We start from the raw sequence: 26,248 nt of genomic DNA on the forward strand, positions 1-26,248 counted from the left end.
AAGAGAGTTCATATGAAAGATGGTTTGAATTTAGAACGTTTTTAACCCTACTGAGATCTATCAATGTTTCCATTTCCTACATTTTATAGCAAACATTGAAACAACTGAAATTGTTTAATGCTGAAATTAGTAAAAATGATAAAAAGAAAATTCTCATTAAGAAAAATTGGATACTTTTTACATTGAATCAGAAGTTTATGTGCTGTGAGAGCATTTAGGACATACAGTTTATTAATAGAGAGGTGCTGTACTACTGAGCAAATAAGCTTTATTTTTATGTATTTATATAAGCTAAAATACTATGTAAGCCTACGTAATTAGCAAAATGATTGATGCTCTTTTCTTCTTTCTTTGCCATTGTTCTGTCTTGTGCTTTTTTTTTTTTTGGTGTTTTTTGTATTGGTTTTTGTTCTTAAAAGTTTTTAACAATTGTAAACCATCCAGAATTGCTGAGAGTTGGGCAGCATATAAATTTAATAAATGATGATGATGATGATGATGATGATGAAACAAATGCCAAGTGTAGCAAGTGTCTAGAACAGGCCTGTACAACTTGTAGAAGGGAAAAGGCTGCATCGTTAAATGAAAAATAACTGTGGCTGCAAAGGCATGCCTAGTATACTGATCAGCTGCTTGGTGGCTGGCACAGCGGTCGCCGCACTGCATCTGGTGGCCTCAGGCTTGGAGGCGCTCAGCAGCACCTCTTTTGGGGTGGCAGCAGTGGTCATGTTTGGTGGCAGTGAATTTATTGAGTTTTTAAAAAGCATCTGCGGGGCCCCACAAAGCTGTTTTGTGGGCCGCATGAGGTCTATGGGCCATGTGTTGTGCAGGCCTGATCTAGACCTTCTGGTTGAAGCAGTATATAGCTAAAAGCATTGACTGCACTTCAGCATTTTTTTATGATACTGTTATAGTAAAGTGGGATTAATTGTTGCCACCAAGGATTTGATTCAACACATCATATAGGCAACAGAAACTTCGTATCTGCAGGTTCCAATTCCAAAATGGTATCTGACATTTAGATTTTGCATTCTGATAAAAATTCTGATATAGTCGGTACCTGAATTTCAAAATGAGTCAGGCATTGTCAAAGGTTAAGGGTTCAATATTCCCTGAAAATATTTTCTTTTTCTTTAACCTTGTTTATAATCTAACCTAGCAATTTCCCATCATCCCTTGCTAACTAGGTCAATGCTGAAGAATGTTTGGAGTCGTGCACCAAAAATATCTGGGGCTCCACAGTTGGGATCAACATATTAATTCTGTTTATTTATTTCTTTAGCACTTTCATTCTTGCCATTTGTCAAAGTTTGCACTTGTACAATAACACATTTGAAAATATTTGAAAGCATGATACTTAAGGTAAAGGAGCATATGCAATTATATTTAACTTACATCATTTTTATTTGAGGTATAAAGATTCAGTTTTGATGAATGATACCTAATAATATTAATTAAATTTTAAACAACATATGATTCTTTGCAGGCATGGTCACGAAAAGGTCTATCTTCTCAGGATGGTCAATGGCCACTGAATTGCCAAGCTTCTGATTTTCCTTCTAGCCATTCTGAACAATATCCAAGTCCCGAATCTCACTTGATGGAGATGCCAAAAGGTAGGTGTTCATTCTGAGTCATTCCAACTTCATAGGAACCTACACAGAAAAAAATGGTATTTGCTTTTTAATATATGCAAAGAATCCTTTGATCCATCTAGTATGACAAAAATCTTGCAAATGTCTCTCGTAGGACTTTGCTCATGCCGAAGATTTTTTTTGTTTGTTGTTTTGCTTTCAGGAGATGGGAAACACAGCCACAGTTTCATTGCAACAGTGACCACTTTGTTGGGCTTCATAGCTGCCTTTCGAAGAATGAAATGTTCTAGTGTGTGATACACACTGTCAGCTGCTTTTCCACCCTCTGATAGCAGTGTTGCTAAATGTTAACACTGTGTATAGATGCCATATTGATTATTTTGTGCAAACAGTAAAGTGCAGAGGCATTTAACTCATCTTTTCTTATATGCTTCCGTAAATATATTATCACAGCAAATCTATGAAAGCAGATAAGATGTTCCTTTAAGTACCCTATACTTCCTCTGGAGAGTTGACGTTTACACTTTGGTGGGAAAGATTTAACAGTGAATGGTAGCTTATACTGTTGCATTACTTCTGCTACACACATAGCAAGATCAGAATCTTAATGTAAATCTGGTTTGAATGTAATTTTATTCTGTAAAATGTTCTCAGACCAAAGGTCTTGGTTTTCATGATTTTGGGTAAGAAAATAAATGCAAAAACATTTCTGCTGGAAAAAAATATATGTACCAAATACAAACTTAAAATACTTTGTATCTCTGTAATAAGTAATTTTATAAAAAATACTTTCTTAGATCTTGAGTATCTTTTAAGCTCAGAGGAATAGCAGCCAATAAGCAAAATTTTGTCAGCTGTCCTATAGAATAGGTCCTATGGGCAAGTTTCAGTAAAACAAAGCGAATGAGCTTAAGGTTATCAAATTGGTATCAGTCAAATCTAAGGGAAGAGTAGGGATTTATCCTGGTGAAAACTTTGTGAGATAAATAGAAATATTGTTAAATAGAAGCAAAAAAACCTTAGAAATGACTATATAATGACTATTGTATATATTGAAAGAACCTTTCCTGATTTGTTCTGATCTTTTTATACTGATTAATCAACAAAGGAGCAGTTGAGAGATAAGTACTTTCTGGTTTGATTTAGGAATAATGTAGCCCCACTGAAGCAGTGCAAAATGTAGCATAACTTTGGCTGAATAGAGCCTACCAGGGTAATTTTCTTTTACCGCTTCTGGATTTGAAGTTAGTACCTTTCTCCCATATCTATGCTTGTATGTCCAATCTAAGATAAGTATCATAGAAAAAAGCTAACTTTCTGTTTCTCAGAAATTATCCAATGAGTAAAGTACTGTTGTGAAGGTCCTAGGTTGCATAACTTGGCTTTTATCAATATTAAATTTTGGGCCACACATTAATGATTGTTGCTCAGAATGGCTCTTTGCTATAAGCTTTTACATAATTTACACCAGTGAATTATTCATGCTTTAATCAGGTTCTGATTTTTGATACAATATATTAAGGCATGAGTCTAGTTATATTGTTGCCTCTCAACTGCAATTCATATTGCAAGCAGAAGTTCACTACAGCAGTAGAAGGGACCATTTTATGCAGTGAAAGTAGTCAATGAGAAGTGAAGCTTTAAAGGAATTATTTCTGTTGCAAAAGGAGGTGAGTTCAAGTCACCAGGGAAGGAAACAGCTGTGGGGAGGAGGGGGGAATTTGTTCATATTTGCAGGTTCTTTGCAGCTCATCTTTCCCCACCCAGCACTCTGTGCCAAGGAATAGGGAGTGTTGCTCTAAATAACACTTTGGCCTTTATAGAAATATGTTCCAGGAGACTCAGTCCTCCTCCCCCCCCCCCCCGCCCCTTTGCTGGGTATAGTTAGCACTTCTCCAAACCTTATATAGCAAGGGCTGATCGTTAGTGTTAACAGGAATAAAATGAAACAGAGCGGGCTGCCAGATTGCATAAATCAGGCCACTGTTTAGAATTTCATAAATGCTCCAACTTTGGGTAAAATCTGAGTGCTCTGAACAATACTGTTCTTTCTTCTTTTTTTTTCCTCTCTCTCTCTCTCTCTGAGGGAGGAAAGCTAAAGTCCTGTTTCTCTTGATCTTTATGTGTTGGGTTTTATTTTGGGGGGGTTTCTACCCTTTTAAAGACCAAAAAAGGTTCGACAGTAGCCACAGCCAACCGGATGTCCAAGATGCCCAGGTACTGGATCAATTCTCAGGTCTGCTACATGGTTCTTCTCCGGTGTGTGACATAAGTGAGGACCCTTTGAGACTCATTTCTGCTGTGGGCAAAGGAAGTACTGAGGGAACTGCTATGCAGCTGGAAAATGTTGAGGCTTCTGGATCAGTACAGCCTAGTACTGCAGACCAAAATAAAGTGGTCTATTCAGCCATACGCCATATCCGTGACAAGTTGGATTCTGGAACTTTAGCACATCCTCACTTGCCACAGCACCCTGGTGGTGCTGAGGATGGAGACAAGAGCAGTGTTGTGGGAAGAGTTCATCCAGGAAGCAAGTCCAAAGCAGACCTCAAACTTAGCCGTAGCTTATCAAAATCGGACTCTGACCTTTTGACCACCTCACCAACAGAGGACGATACTATGGGGAGCAGAAGTGAATCCCTTTCCAATTGTAGCACTGGGAAAAAAAGGCTGGAGAAATCACCTTCCTTTGCTTCAGAGTGGGATGAGGTAAGACTAGTCTTTATTTTTTTTTATAAGTAAAATGAAAATTGCTGCAGGAATTCCTTGATAAGAATGGATCAGGGATGAAAGACTAGGATGCAGTGGTATTTATCCTAGCATCTGGTTTATTTGGTAGATAATTAAAGTTAATTCAGAGACACCTATAAATTGAATTCAGAAGTTTAAGCTTACTTGATGCAGAATTTAGGAAAAGATTTAAAAGCTTTCAATATTATCTGAAGCAGTGTTATTCTGTTCATAATCAGTTGTCACGCTGGAATATGTTTGCACAGCATATTCTCTCTAAAATAGCTTGTGAAAAAGGGTGGGTCATAGTGTATATCTAGGGCTGCTTTATGTTAGTGAGAAGGCATCAATAAAGTCAGGGAGTGAGTACCTGAATGTTTTTGCATTCTCTCTTGAAATAGCTAATTCCAAGGATTAATGGGAAGTCAGCATAATATAAGAAAGACCGTTCCTTAATAGAACACTGTTCTGATAAGAAGTCAGCTGAGATTAAGTGCTATTCTTCAAACAGCACTAAAGCATTCCTTGCTTATTCTACTCTGACTTAAAGCAGCATTGCATGAACATGCAAACTGCCTTTTATAGATTGGAAGAGCTGTTACTAAGCCGCTAAGACTTAGTTGGGGAAGTGCCATGCCATGTCAGGTCTAAAAAGGATATTAAAGAAAATCCATTATCAAACAAATTAGGGAGGTTAAATAATGTGGCTTATGAGTTGAAAGTATGAAATCATTATTTATTTGGATTGGGCAGTGCTGTGAGATTTAATTTTGAAAAGATCTTTTGGAGTACCTTGGGGTGCAAAATACTGTAATCTGAACTCCTTAAAGCTGCTGCATCTTTTTCTAGGATTGCACAGCTGCTGTGCAGTCCTGGGAAAATATGTGTATACTTTAAGGAGTTGTACACAGATGTTCTGTATGTGACCCCATGTGCTCCAGGGCTCCTTTTTGCAACTGAATCAGAAGCATTGCACATAACTGCTATTTATTTATCTAGTGCAGTGGCGTTTCTAATAATAAAAACATTAAATGTTCTACTAAATTGCAATTCTTATATAAAACATATTTTGATTTAAAATACATGGTGGTATATATTGGGCTCATCTAACAAGTAATGGTTGGATGTGTTTTTCAAACAGCCCATTTCAAATTACTACATAAGATTCATTTTCTGCTATAAGTTACTTGATTTGTGAGTATGAGAATTCTTGGTCTGGAAACCGTCCCATGCATTATAGAAATCAGTATTGCTATTACTATTGAGATTGTTACTAACACCCGTCTAAAATTATTCTGAAGAAATAAGTCTGCCAGAATGTAGTTATCTTAAATACTTCAAGTTCTTTTTTAACCTGAGTACTAAAGTGCTTTCAGAATGCCTTTTTAATAATAGTCTGTTTCTAAATGTCTTAGTTTGTTTCTTCCAAAATGTTTGCATATATCATCTTTAAAAAGTTGATGAGGATCAGTGATATTAGAACTGTATATAATTAATAGAACTAATTATATATCATAAAAGAACAATTGTCTTTTGTTCCATTGATATTTTGATGGTAACTTGAATTGTAACTTTATTTGAAAATTAAAAGAAAGTAAGCTTAATACTTACATCTAAGAGTAAGCAGTGATAGTAGATGTACAATGGAACAGTCATTACTATTAAAAATATTTTGCAATTCTTTGAGATACAGGGTAGATCTTTTCTTTAATAACAGACTGCTTTTTCCTTTCTTAAGCAATCTTTCTTTCCATTTGAGCAGTAACTGTGATTTCATAGATTGAATCCAAATTTAGTTGTTCGGACTTTGTTCCTAATAACATAAATTAGGTGTGAATTATTTTTCTAACTTTTTAACTGATTTTATTGGGACCTGAGGGTGGGAATAATAATGGAGACTTGTGGATGTCTATTCAGAGGAAAGATATAATGGGATTGTGGAACTCATTGTAAAATAAGTATTTAGAGGATGGCAGATGATTAATCTGATTGTCATGCAGTGTCTGCATGAATATCCATAGTAACTACAGGGTTCAGAAAAATTAGTTTTATTTTTCTCTATAAGGCAAAACAATCAAGGGGGGGAGGTGTTTAAAAATAAAACCACTGTACAAAGAAAGTAAAATAAAACAAAATAGAGTTGCATAAAATGTTCTATTTCTAAATGTTTTGTGCATGAAAGTTTGTGAAACATCCCTTTCAAGCATGAAATGGGATGCTTCAAGCATTCTAAGGATGTTTTAAGCTTGGAACAAACATTTAAAACCTGAAACACTTCCAAAGTGTGGCCTATTTTGTACTCAGACTGGGACATTCGGTGAAATTTGCACACCCCTAAAAGCTTAGTTACATTCCTATTTATGTATTTATACAGGTGTACCATCTACTCCATAGATTCCGTGTAATTTACAATTGCAAAATACAGCAAGTAAAACAGCATAAAAACAAGCCACATTACTAACTGCCCTTTAATACTGCTATCCACCTGAAGTGGGGTTCTCCCACTTAAGGCCTAACAGAAAATCACAGTTTTTACTGCCTTCCTGCACACTGACAAAATATAGGTCCATCCTGACTTTGCGGGGGGGGGGGCAAGCTATTCCAGAGTGAGGAGTCTACTGCCAAAAGGCCATCCAGTGCCCCCCCAAACTCCTGGGGTGTATATGGAAATATGCAACACACCCTCTTGGCTAACACATATGGGATGGGCAGATTCCAAGTGGAGTAGACAGTCTTGAAGATAATGAGGACCCATGCCATCAGTTTATCTTAAAGCAAAGTGATCAATCAGTGTTCTTCAAGCTTAATGTGGTATAGCAGTTAAGGTGTTGGACTAGGACTAGGGAGACCAGCTTCAAGTGTCCTCTGCCAAGGACACTCACTGTATGATTTTGTGCCAGGTACTCTCTCTCAACCAAGCCTACTTCCCAAGGTTGTTGCTTGGAGAAAACATGGAGGATGGAGTGCTATGTACACCACTTTGAGCTCATAAATCAGTATTGTCCAAACTTGGCCACTTTAAAATGAGTGGACTTCAACTCCCAGAACCCATGCTGGCTGGGGAATTCTGGGAGTTGAAGTCCACTCATCTTAAAGGGGCCAAGTTTGGACAACACTGTCATAAATGAAACAATAAATGTTCATGTAGCTATAAAAATAGCAATTTTTGTCATTTTTACTTTGTCTTACTGCTAGAGATGCTACAGTTTTACTATACATTATTTCATGTCTGAAATTCTGTAAAATTTCTCATGTTTCTATAACTTGATCTAGCAATTAGTATCATGTAACTAGTCAATCACTTCTTTAAGGTATTTTCTGTGAGATAAAAGAAAAAAGTATGACGTTAATCTAATATTTACCTAGGCATATCCACCTAAACAATGAAAATAACTAAGTTTTTAAATACATGAAACAATAAAACATTATTGTTATTACCACAGGAGCAAAACCATATTTTACTATCTTTCTTAAGCAGTTTTGTCTACTGTTATTTCTCCAGTGTTGCTTCCTATTCTGTCACTCTGTTTCTTGTTATTAAGATGCTAGGCTGGATCAGTCATGTTTAGATCAATCCTTTTTTCTGTTGATAGTCACATTCCCTTTCAAGTATTCAATAGGACTACGTAGCTATACTGGATGTGTCTTAAGGAAGCACTATTTGGGGACAAACAAAAATACATTGTAAATATTATATATTGGATAATATAATTGAATTTTTCCCCAAATACTACAACCTAGACCTAAAGTACAAACCAATCCAGAATAAAGTAGGAGGGAGAAGCCGGCTGTAGCTGCTCATTTTTCTTCTCAAGCAGAAGCTACATGGAATCAAAGACCTATTCTGTATGGATGCTTTAAGTAAGATAGATGGAGCTGAGCTGGCTGTCATTTTCTAGATCCATTTTCATCTAGCATTGTACCATTTCTCAGATTCTATTAAAGTTAGTGAGTTCGTTGAATGGCATTCAAAGCTACTTACAAGTAGAGTATAGAACTATGAAAGTACAAAGCAGCACATCAGCTGAGAAAAGCTGCTTATTAGCTAATTTCACTGGAGAATAAATTAGAAGGAATAAACTTGTGTGAGCTGGGCTGTGGGTAGCATAAATATTTGAGTGCTTTTAAACTTAGCTGAAGGCTAAAGTGGTAAATTTGTTTTTGTAATGTGCTTATAAATATTCAGTACTCCCAAAATCAATGTGCAGCACTCAAAGCACATTACATTCCACATTAAAAAAACTCTTGTTCTTGAAGGTTGGAGTGAGATATGTCATTCTATGTCAGGATGTAGCACCCCAATTTTTGGAGATGTATGTGTATCTATTATAGGACAGCCTAAATAAATTTATTCAAACAATATCTGTTTGAGGTGATCTACTTCTGAACCCTAATTATGTCTGCGCTAAATATAAATCATTTCAGGGAAGTCTAAGGACAGCAGCACAAAATAAAATATTTACAAATAATAAAATACTGCAGGAATAAGAAAACACAATTTTATTCTTCAAGATTCAGAGATGAATTTGATTGTATCAGCCTTGATTATTTTTCTCTGGGTGTCCCCACTTTATAATCCTACTGAGATGCTAATATTATACTGTTGGCTTGGTCTAGTGCTTTTATTATTAGAAAGTAATTAAATCATAAGTTATGAAGCAGGACTGAATTGCTTGCATCAGATTTATGAGGTATTTTGTACAGATACTGATTCTTTTCATAGGAGTTATTTTACTCTTAGATTTATCATTGTTTAATATACCTTGGGGAGGCTTCTATACATGTACAAATACAAATAATTTACAGATTATTTTGAGAAAATTCAGTGTGTATGCAACAGATGTATAAGCATCCAGGAACTTGCTCTCTAAAACATTTGTGGAACAGCTCAGAGAGTGTGCCCTGTGCTCTGCACTGGCTACATGAAGGACTGAAAACAGTATTAGCTTGACTGATCATGCCAAAAAACAATCCTTGTGCCTAAAATTCTCAGATACATGTCCTTTCTGGTCTCTGATCAGATACCTATCACAGTTATGTTGCCAAACGCCAGGATTTGTACTATAGAGAAACATAACATTGCTAGAATTTAGTGTTGAGATGCTTATGCCAAACCATTCCATGACATAGATTTTTTCTTCACTGTACCTCACAATTTATGTTCTTGAATTGTGCCATGTCATATCCATGCCATTCTCATTTAAATACCTTTCATTTAAAAAGAAGATACTACTTTTTTCCTGTGATATTCCTGTTCTCTTCTGTTTGATGTTTTCTTTCCTTTACAGGTAGTCCTCAACTTACAGTCACAATAGGGACTGGAAAATTTGTTGTTAACTGATGCAGTCATTAAGTGAGGCATCATATGACTGGGATGTTGCAATGGTTGTAAATACATGCCAGTTGCCAGGTGCCCGAATTTTGATCATGTGACCGCAGGGATGCTGCAACAGCTGTAAGAGGACTGGTCACTCTTCCTCTTTTTTAGTAACATTTTTTAATTTTTATGTTTTATGTATTTATATGTATTTATGATTTTAATGTTTTGTGTGAACCACCCAGAGTCCCCCATTGGGGGGAGATGGGCAGGGAGAAATTTAATACATAAATAAATAAGTCATTTTTTCAGCACTGTCAAAACTTTGAACGGTCACTAAAGGAATGGTCATAAGTTGAGGACTACCTGAGGTTGTATATTTGACTTTGTTATTATAAAACATTGATCTCTTCCCAACTTAAATACCTTGGGGAATATCTTTTATTGCCCCCCAACCTTTGCAAAGACTTGTAAAGCTGTCTGTATAATGCAACAGCGTGGGCAGTGGGGGCATGCCTCAATATGTGTATATGACACCACTATGCCTATATGTATTGTGAACTGCGCTGGTTGCCACTGAGCTTTCAAGTGCAGTTCAAGGTGATGGTTATCATCTGTAATGATATGGACAGATAGATGGATGGATTATGTGCCATTAAATCAGTGTCAACTCTTAGTGACATAGATAGATTTTCTCCATGACAATCTATTCCTAACCTAGTCCTTTTGGCTAATGTCACTGTAACTCTTTCCATCCACTTTGCTACTGGTTGTCCTCTTCTCTTTCTTTTCACCTTTTCCACCTTCTCCACTTTATGCTAAGTCTTTGCCATAATGTGTCTGAAGTAGGATTATTTGGGCCTGAGTAAAAATTCTGGGTTGTTTGATGATCCATTTGTTTGTTTGCTTGTTTTGGGCTGTCCATGGTAATTTCAGGAATCTTCTCCAACACCAAATTTCAAAAGCATCAATACTCTTTCTGTCCTGCTTCTTCAAAGTCCAAGTTTTGCTTCCATAGAGTGTCACAAAGAATACCGTTGGCTGCACTATTCTGATCTTTTGTAGATACAGGCACGTTATATTTATATATTTATTTATATTTCAAATTTAGTCACCACCCATCTCACTCTGGGCGGTTTACAGTAAAACAAGAATAAATAGTAATTAAAATACAATAAAAATACAATAAAAACGATGTTCATACATAAATAATGTCTTCAAAGATACTGATGATAAATAAAGGTTATTAACCTATGGGAGCATCTTCAAGGCGCCATCCACCCCCAGACACATTATGGCATCTGAATCTCTTATCCAAGGTCTTCATAGCTACTCTCCCAAGTGCTAGTCTGCAGCTTATTTCTTGACTGCTTGTTCCTTTACTTTTGATGGTTGATCCTAAAAGGGACAAGCTATATACCACTTCAATTTCTTCATTGAAGAAGTTGGTTGTTGAATCTATTGTCACTAGTTTGGTCTTCTTTATATGTAATTTTAGTCCCATTTTTTCACTCTGCTCCTTGACATTAGTAATAAGGAGCTGAATGATCTTTTTCATTTTTGGTATCAGAGTAGTGTTATCAGCATAGGTAACAGATGTTTCCTCCTCCAGTATTAAAACAATGCTCATCTTCCAATCCAGCTTCCCTTAATATATATTCAATGTATAGGTTGAATACAGGTAGTCCTCACTTAACATCTATTCATTCAGCAATCATTCGAAGTTACGATGGCGCTGAACAAAGGCACTAATGACTGGTCCTTGAAGTTCTGGCCATTGCAGCACCCCTGCAGTCATATGAACAAAATTTGGGCTCACTCAGGTCTACCCACATTTACTACTGCCTTTTATCTGCCTGCCTACCACTGCCACCAGCCGCCCCTGCCACCCAGCCCTGCCCAACACCATGTCCACCATACTGTGTGCCACTACTGTACCAGCCTTTTGCACTGCCTTCTTTCAGATTGGTGCAGCCATCGCTTCTCTTGTGCCCCGCCCAGGCTCTTCTTTTATGAAAGAAGCCTGGCATATGAAAGAAGACCCTGGATGTGCCGGGGTAAAAGGACCCTTCTAGCTGGGTCCTTCTTTCACATGCCAATGAAAGCCCAATGTGTGAAAGAAGGCCTCAACTGTGCAGAAGCGAAAGAAGGACCCTGGTGCAGCACAAACAGAGGCCCTGGCTGGTGCGCAAACGGAGGCCTTGGGCGGGATGTGAACTGAGGCCTTGGGTGGGGTGCAAATGAAGACCCTAGCTGGGGCCCAAACAGAGACCCAGCATGGGAGAAGCCCAGCTGCATCAGTGCAAAAGAAGGCCCCAGCCGGTACAGAAGTGGCCATGGTGTGGCGGGCAGGGTTGAGCAGCAAGGGCACCTGGCGATAGTGGGTAGGTGGGCAGCCAAAAGGCAGAGATGGGAGGAGATAGGCAGGTAGGGGAGTTCCAGAGGAGGCAGTCCCTTACCTTACTGAGGATCAGGATTGGGAGGGACCAAGCTGAGAATGGCTTAGATCAGAATGGGTCCCTCGCCTAATGACTGGTGGGATTTGGTTAACGATGGCAACAGGGATTGCCAGGATTGCTGTCATTAAGTGATGCGGTCACATGACATTGTGCTTTATGACCTCGTTGCTTAGCGATGGAAATTCCAGTCCCAATTATCGGCATTAACTGAGGACTACCTGTAAGTAATGGGAGAGTATATAGCCTTGTCTCAATCCTTTGCCAACCTGGAGCCAGTCTGCTTCACTGTGTTCTGTCCATTCCATGGCTTCCTGGCCTGTATAAAAGTTTTGTATAAGGACAATGAGATGTTCTGGGATTCCCATTTTTGTAAGCATATTCCACAGCTTCAGATGACTGACACATTCAAAGACCTTTCTGTAATCAATAAAGTACATACTGACTTCTTTTTGGTACTCTTTGGTTTTCTCAATTATGCAGCATGCATCAGCAATAACATGTCATGTTCCTTGACCTTTTCTAAACCCATCTCTTTTCCAAATTAGAACTCTGTTTGTGTTGGATGATCCTAAGCATTATTTTGCTAGCATGCAACTTTCATGGCATAGGGACAGATTATTTGAGGGACTGCCTACCTTCCATGATTTCTGCCCTTCCAGTAAGATCAGGTGGAGTCGGTGTGTTTTAGATCACTTCAGTCAAACAATATCATATGTCAGGACCCAGGAAGTGTGCCTTTTCTGTTGTGGTGCCTTCCTCTGGACTGATGTCCCCCAGATATTTATTTTTATTGTTTTTCTGTTTCAAACTGTAAGCCGCACAGAGCCATTCTGGATTGGGTGGCCTCCAAGTAAAATAAAGTAAAATCAAATCTGTAAGAACTGTGGTAAATTCAGGGCTTCTTCAGCGTAATGGGTCAGGCACAACACAACCTTGGATTTGCATTTAAAATTTGAACTGCCCATCAGCTGTCCGTAGGTTTTGTTTCCATGCATTTTGCTCTGCAAACGTAAATACAATAGGTGCCTCTCAGGCAGAGAGATTACAGCCTTTCATCTGCTCAGTGGATAGCATAGAAGGAGCCGCTTGAACAATCATACGGCTCACTCACATATCACTATCACTCACTATTACTTTGCATTAGGACTTGTTTCAGTCTGGCTGAATATTTAGAATGACTCTCTAGCTATGTTGCATATTTAAGATGCCAGATTTGCTTGCTTGCGTGGTGAATTACTAGTAAATTTCCATTATTGTGGCAAACTTTATGTTACAGTTTAAGGTTTCCACTCACATTTAGAAAGAAGTACTGTATAGAGTTTCAGACTTTTCTGAATTTTGTACAAATGGGTATCTTCAGTCACCCTATTCTGGAATATATCCCTGTAATTGTAGTTATTTTGAAGTTAGGTAATTGTTCAGTGTGGAGTGTTCTGTCAGTGAAAACAGATTTTTCTAATGACAAACTTTGTTGGACCCTGACAGAAAGGAAGATTTCAGATTGCTTGCAGAGGAACTTCTTGTTGTTGGCATAGTTGGAAGATTCCCTGTCACAGAACAGCAGGATTTTTTCAGATAATATACATCATTAATCTTAGGGTGAGGGAGATATAGTGATACAATTTGTGAAACTGGTAACAATAATTTGAGGAGAAATAATTTCAAAAAATCCTGCTGAATTTAGAGGGTGTTATGATTATGCATAGGATGACATTGTGAAGACTGATTCTCTTATGTCTCCCCCTACTTCCATTCCAACAAGAATACAGAAACCATTTAAAGTATTCTTCCTGCTTTTTAATAAATGTTACTGTAATTTTATATTTTTAACTAGCCTGCTTCCATCATTACCTTTTTTAAATAGTTATTAAATGCAAATTCTCTTGAATTAAATAAGATGCTGTGGAGTAGCAATTTGCATATTATCCAGCTATGCATGTTTTTGAAACTGCTTTGCAGTATAATGGTGAAAAGAGCAGTGTTTTTTATAGTGCATCCATTTTGAATTTTCTGATGTTCAATATTAGATATGGACTTTTATTTTTGGGAAATCACAATGACAACCTCTCCACTTCCCTTTCCCCATAAGATTTATAATTGTCCATAAAGTGTCCTGAAATAAAGCAACCAATTTCAACCAGCTTAGACATGGTCCTTGTCAAATTAATATTTTATTTATTTTATTCAGACGACTTCTTCAGAGAATAAAGATGAGATTAAAAAAGCAATTTCTTATATAACTATATATTCTGTGAATCAGAAAAATGCACAAGTCAGCTCTCCAAGTTATACATCATCCTGTGTTTATAGGTATACTTATATTTCATTTATTTGCCGGAGAAAACTGCAGTACTTTCAAAGGCAGTGAATCCAGTTGCCCTTCTTTTAACTCTGAATTCTTAGTTTCCTTTCAAGTGGCTGAGAAACTTTAAGTTAACTGGAATTTCTAGCAGCAACTATCAGCTTATATTGTAAAATTATAGGTCAAAGTTAATTGCTAATAAATATATGAATAATATATCTTTTAATTGTCTTCTTCTGGGGAGATACTTGCAAAACTGAGCCAGTTATGTTTTATGTCTTACATGTAATAGATACGAGAAAGTATGGTGTTTTCCCAAAAATTGCTGTTAAGAATTTGTACCCCCTTTATTAGTTTTTAGTTAGTGACAGGTACATTTTGTTCTTTAATATTAGTTCTTTATCAATTGCAGCTATTACACAATTCATTATGTTTTCCATCAAATTTTCTGATAAATTGTTTTAGAATTAATCTTGTAATATAATTGAATATAAAGCATAAATAATTTGTTGTAAATCTAATCCAGTGTATTGATTGATGCTAATAGCTGTTATAAACTAAATTCAAAGCTCATCAAAGGGGGAAAATATAGACATTGTTTTTCTTGTATAGTTCAAAGATCAATGGCTTTAGTACAATACTGTAATTTCAAACTCAACTGATAAACATTGCCATCTTATGGTGGAATACAGAAAACACCTCCTTTAAGAAAACTTTTTTTTGGTTCTGTATTAACTATCTTTCAAAGCAAGAATATTGGGTGCTTTTTTTAAAACATAAAACATGGAGATATGGCTCTTTAAATATGTTTTTTTCGTATTCCTCAACTGAGTATTCTGACTTTCCTTATAATCATTCTCCCGATTTGAATAATTACTGCACAGAATAGTATAAAGAGTAGTTATTCTGATTCTATAGTTTTGTTGCTATTTCTACCAAGCATTATTCAGGCTTCACACCCACAAATAAAGACTCCCATTACTTTACTGACCATATAGCAATGAAAGTGGTGTTATTCAGGTGCTTCTGACTCTTTGTGACCCAGTAGACATCATTTCTCCAGGATTGTCTATCAGTAATTGTTTCTTTGAATCCTTGCTCATTTGCATTCATACAGAACACAGCACTGATACATTCCATATGCACATTTGTAATAGAAATTATTTGAAATGTTTCCAGTAATGCTTAAACAAGTACCATAGATATGAGAACTGCTAAATTAAATTGACCAAAGAGTATTAAGAATAGCCCAGAGGAGCTCCCAATTTATATTCTTTATTGATACTAACCATTAGTTTCCTAAATCAAAATCATGTTTGATTTTGTTTATGATGTATTTAATTCTTCATCTTTATGGGTGTCAGATCCAAGCATGGCCCAATTCTGTGTTACCAATTCATTCCATTCCCAACATATAACTTCATCCCCAACAAAATTGAGATCTGTTAGAAGTATCAGTGAATTGCCTCCTTTACTTGAGAAGAAATACAGGAAGGAGGACTTGTGTTCGCTTTATGTTATCTAATAAATTTCAAGATGATATTGTATAGTAAAAAAGACTGGATAATCTTGGCCATGCTTTTTTATAAGTAATATTTAAGACATATACTTTAATTTTATTACTTTTAGCTCAGAGTAATAATCATAGTTTTTAAATTTTAAGCTTTCAATGGTAGTATAGTCAAGCTCATAATAGTCAAGTTTGCTATAGTATATGTACATGGCATGTACTAATAGAGACTAATAAATCTATAACTTTGGCCTATACCACGGCTGAGAGAATTAACCCAATATCATATATTGCCTTTGTTTCCTTCTAGGTTTAGTAGTAGTAACTGTCCTTTAAAATTTTTGGTTTATAGGAAAAATAGTGACAAGTTTGATCATGGATTGGTTTTAGATTCCCTCTATGCTTGTGGTCCAATATGATTATGTAATTCATAAACCTAACTCTATGATTGTAGCTATCCTTGCCGATTAGGTTTATATTTTCCTTTAATCTTTGTTCTGGTTTCATAGTAGAATTTGACTTGACTGGGACCATTCTCATGGCTCGTATTTTTTTTTAATCTAAAGCAATGCTGGCATCAGTCCCTTCTTGACCATTTGGTCAAGATCCATATTTTTGTGCAAGTGAGGCATAGATGTGTACTTAATCTCTCTAGGGTTAGAGGTTTAACAGTTGTTTTAAAATTGAATACTTGTAGGCTTGTATCCTTACAGTATATGCCTTCATTTTAAAAAGTGTACTCCAAATTTCATGTCATGATGGAGAAGTATAATGATGGATATGGACTGATATAAACTGATTTCTTTCCAGACTCCATAACCTGCAACTTCTCAAGCTACAACTTACCCACAACTTAACTTCCCAATACTAGTTTATAAGTCAGTGTTTTGGCTAAAAATAGATAACTTTATGCAGGCTGTTAGACTAAACTGAATCTGCCAGCATACATATCAACTTTCTATACTACCTTGAATCCCTAATATTAACAGAAGCAAATTTCTGTTGTTAAATTCAGAATAACTCACATTTTTGCAAGCAGTAGTCCTGTTACCATATATGGGACATATAGGATTCTACTGTATTTTCGTGTGCCTGATGGGCTTTTTTTGTAAATCATAAAGAAACACTTTTTAATTAAGTTAGTCTTCATCCTGTTCACAGATAGATACTATATATTGTATACATCTTGTCAGTTTTGCCCTCTGAAACACACACACACACAAATAGAATATTGTATTTGGCACAGAGTGAAGCCTTCTCATTGATGGTAGATTAAAAAGGCATGATTGAAAAGGATAGCTGGAGAAATCTCAGAGTTTGTTAATTGGACTGCTAGTGATCAGGGACCATGGGTTCTGTGTCATATATCTGCTGCATGGCTGCTGCAAACTTTTAAAATATACTGTATGTACCTATGAGGAAGCAGCTTCCTTTTAAGTACTGTATTGTCAGGCCCAGCCCAAGAACAATGGTGAAATAGTCCAGTCGAGTTGCTTACATCTTATAGACAGAATCTTGCCAAATTAAATCTATACAACAGCAACTAGTGGATATACCCTGGGAGATTCTAGGGAGTGGCTATCCTGAACCTCTTCTGCTTCCCACGCTCCACCTCTGGACTGTGTTGTCTTTTGTCCCCTTGCCCCTCCTTCCTGATAGCCTTGCTCTCTGCTGCAGTCCACCACATCACCCTCCCCTTCATAGATATTTCCATCACATGTATGTATGCTAAGCGGCCAGTTTCTTTTTAGCCATGGGTGTTCATGGAAGCTCACTGATTGGAACAGGCTCCATTTGAGGTTTGATTGGAACAGTGAACAGGAGGAAATGCCAGTGTTACTTTTTTGCTGTTCTAATTATTACATCAGAACTGAACTAACCTGTTGTAAAAGGAAATCCTACACTTTTCCTTCATAGAAGTTCATCAGTGTATGGTCTGATCTAAAAACACCCCTGAAATAAATTAACAGAGATTGGGGAAAGCAAGGTGGGCCACCTTGAAGCATCTGTGTAGACATTTACTTTATTCGTAGAAGATTTTTATGCATAAGTGTTTTATGAAGGAGGTGAAACAGAAATATACACACTAATATGGCAGATTATTTTCCAACAAAGAGGATGTCAAGCCTCTTTTTCTTTTTCTTTTTTTGGGATGGTGATGGTTGTTTTGAATAAAGCCTTTTGGCAAGTGGCCATATTTCAACAAAAGGAGGAGCACAGCTGTTCTAAATGGATGGATTTTTTAAAAGACTTAAATGCTGCAGAGCTTGCATGTTGAGTATGCATAATAGGATTTATCAAAGGGACAGAAGATTAGAGCTAGTTACTTTTACCAAAATGAACTATTTACTTGTACCTTTAAAAATCTGCTTTGCATAACAAATAACTTTGCATAACAAAGCTTTAAGCCTACATAAGCTTCAATGTTTGCAAATTGCCCTTCTCTCCCCCTTCCCTTATGCTTGAGATACCCTTTAGAATGATGGGTGTCAGAGACACCAGAATGAATTAAGTATAAAGAAATTGTTATCAAGTTGGCCACTGACTAAAGAAAGGAGGTTCCACAAGATTTTGAAGTTTCACAAGGTTTTTCAGTTAAGATCATCTCCTTTTGCCTTTTTCAACTACTACAGCTACTGCTATTATTGTGCCACATAAACTGGGAGTATTTATTTAAGGATAGCTTTGTGATCCTTGTCATTTCCTGGTGGCATATAACATTAAAATATTTTTCTGTAATTTAAAATGAAGTAAAATACGTTTTTAATGAAAGATTAAAATAAAATCAGAAAGCTCTTATTTCAACTATTAAGATGTAACTAATATAGTGTTCTTTGTGTGCATGGGAAAATGAGAAAATGGAATCATGTGTCGCGATTCCTATTTATCATGAGTAAAAAAGCATTTCAATTAGTACAAGTTAGGCTTTGTATTTTTTACCAGTTCTACCTCCATTTGCAATCTTTACATTATTTTAGCAAGGCTGACTGGGGGAATTGTGGGAATTGAAGCCCAACATATTTAGAGCGCGTGAGATTTGGGAAGGATCGCTCACAAAATCAGTGTTTCAGGTACATTGGAAGCTACAGTAAGGAGAAGGAGGCAAAATTCAATTTCTAGTTTGATGAATGAGTCAGTTCACAGATCTTGGGATCCAAATTACAATATAGGTTGTCAGGAAAGCTACTTTTGAGTTAAAGCTATAAGATTTGGCAGTATACACTTGTGTGCTAGCACATATACAGTACCGTGCAAAAGTTTTAGGCAGGTGTGAAAAAATGCTGTAAAGTAAGAATGCTTTCAAAAATATATATTGTAATTGTTAATGTTTATCAATTTACAAAATGCAAAGTGAGCAAACAGAAATCTAAATCAAATCAATATTTGGTGTGACTACCCTTTGTCAGGGATCTTCTAGGATTAGAGTCAGGTGTATGATTAACCAATTATACCAAGCAGGTACTAATGATCCTCAATTTCATATGTAGGTTGAAACACAGCCATTAACTGAAAGAGAAACAGCTGTGTAGGAGGCTTAAAACTGGGTAAGGAACAGCCAAACTCTGCTACTAAGGTGAGGTTGTGGAAGATAGTTTCATGTCACAGGTCATACACCATGGCAAGACTGAGCACAGCAACAAGTCACAAGGGAGTTATACAGCATCAGCAAGGTCTCTCCCAGGCAAAAATTTCAAAGCAGACTGGGGTTTCACAATGAGCTGTTCAAGCTTTTTTGAAGAAGCACAAAGAAACGGGCAACATTGAGGACCGTAGATGCAGCAGTCGGTCAAGGAAACTTAATGCAGCAGATGGAAGACACATCATGCTTACTTCCCTTTGACATCGGAAGATGTCTAGCAGTGCCTAGTTCTGTCCATCAGCACAGAACTGGTGGAAACCAGTGGGACCCAGGTACACCTATCTACTGTCCGCAGAAGTCTGGCCAGAAGTGGTCTTCATGGAAGAATTGCGGCCAAAAAGCCATACTTCTGATGTGGAAACAAGGCTAAGCGACTCAGCTATGCACGAAAACATAGGAACTGGGGTGCAGAAAAATGGCAGCAGGTGCTCTGGATTGATGAGTCAAAATTTGAAAGATTTGGCTGTAGCAGGAGGCAGTTTGTTTGCCAAAGGGCTGGAGAGTGGTACAATAATGTGTGTCTGCATGCAACAGTGAAGCACGGTGGATGTTCCTTGCAAGTTTGGGGCTGCATTTCTGCAAATGGAGTTGGAGATTTGGTCAGGATCAGTGTCCTCAATGCTGAGAAATACAGGCAGATACTTATCCATCATTCTGTACCATCCAGGAGGTGTGTGATTGGCCCCAAATTTATTCTGTGACAGGACAATGACTCCAAACATACAGCCCATGTCATTAAGAACTATTTTCAGCGTAAAGAAGAACAAGGAGTCCTGGAAATGATGGTTTGGCCCCCACAGAGCCCTGATCTCAACATCATCGAGTCTGTCTGGGATTACATGAAGAGACAGAAGGATTTAAGGCAGCCTATATACACAGGAGATTTGTGGTTAGTTCTCCAAGATGTTTGGAACAACCTACCTGCCGAGTTCCTTCAAAAACTGTGTGCAAGTGTACCTAGAAGAATTGGTGCTGTTTTGAAGGCAAAGGGTGGTCACACCAAATATTGATTTGATTGGGGGTTTTCTTCTGTTTGCTCACTTTGCATTTTGTAAATTGATAAACATAAACAATTACAATATATATTTTTGAAAGCATTCTTACTTTACAGCATTTTTTCACACCTGCCTAAAACCTTTGCACAATACTGTACTTGTGCAGAGAGCAAGAATAAGAGAATGAGGATAAATTCAAGATTTGTGAGGAAGTCCATGTGTGTTTTTTTGCTTGCATCTGTATAAACACCATATAGAGTTGAAACCCACAAAAGTGCCTTCTGGTAGGCTGTCTGTCATCAAAGTTTCTCATCTTTCTTCATCACTTTCTCCACGAAGAAGTGCAAAGTGAGTCCTCAATTCTAGTAGAAACTGGAACTCAGAATACATTTGCTACAGTCAACCTGAGAAAGAAATTTCTTTATCTTTTGCTATCTGTTTCTATTACTGTACTGCCACAGCTGCATGCTATTTTGTTAGGCAAAATATAGTAATGTGTATTAATGTGATTGCACCATGTTAAAGTATAATATGGGTTTGGTTTGGTTTTGTGTAATGTGCAAACAATGCTTTTGGATAGATGTATATGAACTCATCCAATTGTGATTTATTCAAATTATGTCTGAGCTAGAAGAATGAGGGCGTAAGACCAGGAAGCAGCACAGAATGCGTAAAGGAAACATTTGTTTGTGTGTGTGAAATTATGACAAGCTCTTTAAAACACCTCTTGTCCCTTGCTTTATATTTTCTCTTAAGCTGAATTATATTTCATCTAATTGAATTCTTTTGGAAAACATGTTTTGCTCTTTCCCAGCAGTTTCAGGAGCAGGTGCCTGATGACTCCGAAGTTCAGTCTTTCTACAATGTAAGAAACTCGCAAAGCTTTGCTCTGCTGGGAACCAGTCTGACTGCTGCGGTTGCTTAGTTGTGCAATTAAATTTGTGCTTTCTTTGTGTCGGTGTGTTTTCTTCACTAGTTATGAGGGTCCTGTGACATTAGATGCTTGCAAAACTTCATGTTGTAGGGGTCTGAAGCTTTTTTCTTAACCTCTGTGAGATCCACTTAATTGTGACTTTGTGGTAGAAGCTTACTACTGTTGCTTTGTAGAATCAAGTTTAGAGAAAGAGAGAGATAAGTAAAAGAAGATGTGGCCCTGTCCCAAAATGCTTAGAAAGAAAAAAGGCATCATGTGCTTAGACCTGTGATTATCAGAAAGAATTCCAATTTAATCTCAACCCCTGCCTGGAATGTGTATTTCCAAATTCAGTTTACCTTTCCTTTATACCCTTTCGCATCTAAGAAACAAATCTCCTGCTTCTCCTGTTGTTAAACTGTATCTTAACTTGATAAATTAGACAATAATATGTTGCTATCTTATGTGTTTTTGTTTTTGTTTTACCTAATTTGCACTGGATACCATCCATAGAGTGGGAGGTACAATACTGTGCTTTACCCAGCAAATAATATTTTAAAATTTCTGAACATGCAACTGATGTAGTAAGATTCCTTTCTTTGTTTATATTAGATTCCTTGGGAGGTGGTTGGCCTTCAAGACTGGCCTGTGGAAGTAGTTTCCTAATTTCCATATTGTCTTATCTAAAAAGCATTCATTGTAACCACTCTTTCCTTTTTTAAGTTCTTAATGGCTGGGAACTTCTAGATGATCCTGCAGTTTAGTTCAGTCTGAGATGAATAGTCTTTTTCTTCTCGATTGTTGAAATACTCCCCAATTTTTATTTTTATTTATTATTAAATTTCTATGCTGCCCAACTCCCAGCAACTCTGGATGGCTCAGAAAGCTGTTACTTTTTGCACATTTTTTACAACTTACATTAATGCTTTTGCAGGCTTTTAGCTGAAGCAACTTGGTATTGAGATCCGTGCCTTGAAATCTCTCCTTAGCTGTAATAGTGTATTCTTTGTATGTAGAAGGAGGATTATATATCCTAACATGCAAAATGATTGTTCCATTCATATTTAACCAAATTTTAAATGGGAATTTACTAGTTAGCTTGGAAAGATCTTGTGTAGACTTCTTTCTCTTATATTGACCATTTATTTATTTTAAGACAACATAAATAAGTCTCTTTTGAACAAATAACTTTTCTTTCTTTTGTCATTAAGAATTTCTCTAGTCAGGCTATATTTGTTTGTGAAAAAAGGCTTACTAATATTTGATATATTTTTCAGATCGAGAAAATCATGAGTTCCATTGGTGAAGGCATTGACTTTTCACAGGAGCAGCAAAGAATGTCAGGTACTATACTGAATTGTAGATGGATGTGAGTTAGTTTTGTCTCAGACAGCCATCTTTACTTGTGTTTGCACTCAAAAGAAAAAATGAGGGACCAGTGCAACAAGTTAAACCTGTTTGGGGATTTGACTTTTGCAAGCCACTTCTCTGTTTTGGGGTTTCTCCTATGTCCAGGGTTCCAGATAAAAGATTTCAAATAACTTTTCTGGGTTTCCAGATTGGATAAATACCACAATGCTTAATTTAATTTAATGTACTGCATTACTACACAAGCGGATATTGTTATTTGTGCTAAGTGCTTTGCATAACAGAAATCAACATGTGTGCATAAATGAGGGACAAAATCTATCCAAAAGCCCAGATTGCTTCCCCAGCACTAGTTATGTCATTGAGATGGGCTACACCTTCCTTTTAGACACTATTGGCTTCCAGAAGAAAAAGCTGCTTAAAGACATCTATTTGCAGTCTTCTCTGGGACAGCTGGCTTTACCCATCCTTTACTTTTCTTTTTGGATAATTCTGGATCAATGGTTTTAAGTGGACTTTCAGCTGTGATTTTTGAGATCTGGCTTTGTTTCTCCCTTTTCCCAAAGGGGAAAATCAAGGGTAAGCAAGGCTCTAAGGAGCTGGCATTTGCTTCCAAAAAGGGACAGAGGGCAGAGCTTCAAGGCAGATGGGGGTGTTGGTTGCAGAACAGAGAAGAGAGAGGAAATTCTGCTTGCAGGAGAATGATTCTTCATCTGTGGCTTACAAATATGGCTAGGAAAATGGCTTACAAATATGGCTAGGAAAAGTGAGAGAAATGAGGGCAAAGCATATTAAATATGCAGAGTTATAATTTTGCTTGATGACTTTTACTCATTTAGATCTATTACAATATAACACCTTATATAGAGTTAGTCCTGCTTATCATAAGAAGAGGGTTGGGTAAACCTTTATCTAACCTTGATTGGATATGGAATTTGATAAAAGTTGAATAAAAACATTAGAAGAATCATACTGGATTGTATTAAAGGCCAGTTTAGAGCAGTGTTCTGTTCTCACAGTAGCCAACTATGGGAATCCCACAAGCAGGACATAAAGTGCTCAGTTTCATCTTTTTAACTGGCCTTGCGTATAAAACCAGTGGTATTGAGAATACCATCTTGAAAGTATTGACTTTAAACTTCTTAAATTCTAGGACTGGGGTTCTTAACCTTTTTGTGCTATTGGACCCCTTTGAGAGTAAAACCTAAAAACTCCTTCTTGGAAAAATGTACTTCAATGCATAAAATAAAATACATAACTATAGCTTATAAAAACAAGGAAACTAATTATGCTTGAATACAATTATCAAAATATAAATAGCAAATATGTACTGTACTAATATGTGTGCTTTGTTCATCCATTAAATCAATAGCAAGACAAGTTAAATTTCGGGTAGGTTCGTGAAAATCAAGTTGTAACTTTTTCCCATCCAAGTTCACAGACCCCCTGAATTCTATCCATGGAGCCCAAGTTAAGAACCTCTCTTCTAGGAGTTCACAATTATATTCCCCCCATCAGTAGTGCCAAAGTATACTACACCAATAGCACTACCTGCAACTTGGTCTAGATGGCCACATGATATCTGCCATCTTTCTACTAGGCAAGCAAGTCACTATGCAGCATACACATTCATCACAATCTGAGCTTCCCCATCTTGGAGATATAGTCTCAACACTATATAATATATGTTTGTTCTCTTGCAAATGGGCCCATTTTAGGGAAGTTTTCCTGTTTCTTGCAATAATGCCTTAATTCCACAAGACCCTCATTCTGTACCATAGCAAGTGAGCCATTATCCAGAGAATGAAATGCAACTACCATAGCTGCGAAGGTTCAACCATCCATCTCCAAATTTTTCCAGATCAATGATCTTAGCATCAAGAGAACAAATTCATTTCCCGAAAGCTAGGAACACATTAAACTATACTAACAACTTATGTCCAGCTGGCAAATAACAATACATATGGCATTCAGTACAATATACTGGATAATGCCAACCAACCTTCTGGCATTTTGAATGCATAGTTATATTCCATTAGTTTTTCAGATAAATTAATGAATTAAAGTTATTTATAATCAATTTCCTCATTCTGTTGTTAAATTTATATTGATATATAGCTCATCTCTATACTGAAACTGAAACTGTTAAGCTGCTTTGTCATAGGGACTCTCTGTCATGGTCGTAGAGTTCTCTCTCTTGAAATACCCTTATTTCTATAGTCACAAGTAGCTTTATGTAAATGCTGTTGCAACCAGTTAAATTAGAAAGTCTCATGTTAAAAAAAAGTGGATTAACTGCATGTTGAGTAATTTTTCAGCTTAATCTAGAAGATGGTATTTATGTGAGTAAGAACAAGGATCATAAGGATCATTGTAATAATAGTATCATTTAATAATCAACAGTCTAGGGAAAGAATGCAGTAGTAACATATTTTCAGCAATGCATGTTTATGTAAGCAGTGTAGAAAAAAATATTCTGAACATTTCAGAAAAGTAGCTTTTGTTAAACCTAATAATTTATGCAGAATTTTGGCACTGCCTCTTAAAAAGGTACAAGCCAGAGCAGAAGAACGAAGGCAATGCATGACCCCACCCTGTTTCAGGTATTCTCAGGTAATAGGTCTTTCCATCCAATATACACATTTGTGGCTATTTCCCCTAATATACATGTTTTTATGTAACTTTTGAGCCAAAAATTGTGTCTGTACACTTGAAACAGTATACAGTCCATATAATGCTCTGCTCTAGATAGTTATGTAGAAATTATGAATTACTCTGGTTCTCTTAAAAAATGTGGATCATAAAAAATTGTCCCTTCCCCAGAGGTACTTTTGAAGGCTTCCTTCCCTCCCCCCCGAAAATGCACATGTTATCTTCCATATCCAAAATGAATACATAGATAAGAATGTGGATTTAAATACAATTGTAAGTTTTTATGATGAATCAATGATAAAAAACCAACAGATTCATAACTGGCAAAAGAAAATATTTTAAAATAATTTCAGTGCACTTAAATACAGATGAAAGCTTCATTGAGTTCCATTTACTTTTTTTTAAAGCTAAGTATTTGTGAGATTGCAGCCTGAGTTTATTTAAGATGAAGAAAGGTAGGTCAGTAGGAGGTAGATTAAAAAAAAAAACTTTTCTAATACTTTAAAAATAGCCAGAATTGTTTAGCTATATAGAGATACATAGATTTTGCATGCTTATAGCAGACAATATGGAAGTTAAGTATGCAATACTGAGTGAGGAAATAGATTCAATATTTCATTTGATTTCTAGACCCCAGAAGTGATTCAGTGACCTATGTCTTAATAGAACAGCCAATACATTATTTTAAGACTTCCATTTACTAATTGATTGATTATTTGCCATCAAGTCAGTTTTGACTCTTAACAACCATATAGATTGATCTTCTC

General features: G+C 36.6%; 1 protein-coding gene across 12 annotated transcripts in view; it reads left to right on the top strand.

The window, feature by feature from the left end:
• The window catches only part of ANKS1A (ankyrin repeat and sterile alpha motif domain containing 1A), a 153,734-nt gene that overhangs the window by 67,981 nt on the left and 59,505 nt on the right, over positions 1 to 26,248 (top strand). For 7 of the 12 annotated variants that reach the window (XM_088153153.1, XM_088153154.1, XM_088153144.1 and 4 more), the window contains 4 exons: positions 1,487 to 1,616; positions 3,760 to 4,304; positions 21,363 to 21,413; positions 22,739 to 22,805. In XM_088153153.1, the coding sequence (XP_088009279.1) occupies positions 1,487 to 1,616; positions 3,760 to 4,304; positions 21,363 to 21,413; positions 22,739 to 22,805 (793 nt within the window). The remainder of the gene's footprint in view (positions 1 to 1,486; positions 1,617 to 3,759; positions 4,305 to 21,362; positions 21,414 to 22,738; positions 22,806 to 26,248) is intronic. The other 5 variants (XM_088153155.1, XM_088153147.1, XM_088153152.1 and 2 more) reach the window with 2 other exon arrangements.

Source organism: Python bivittatus, unplaced genomic scaffold (genome assembly GCF_059951505.1).
Source record: "Python bivittatus isolate LINGU-HERP-01145 unplaced genomic scaffold, Pbiv_v1 ctg000700_np1212, whole genome shotgun sequence".
Taxonomy (NCBI): domain Eukaryota; kingdom Metazoa; phylum Chordata; class Lepidosauria; order Squamata; family Pythonidae; genus Python; species Python bivittatus.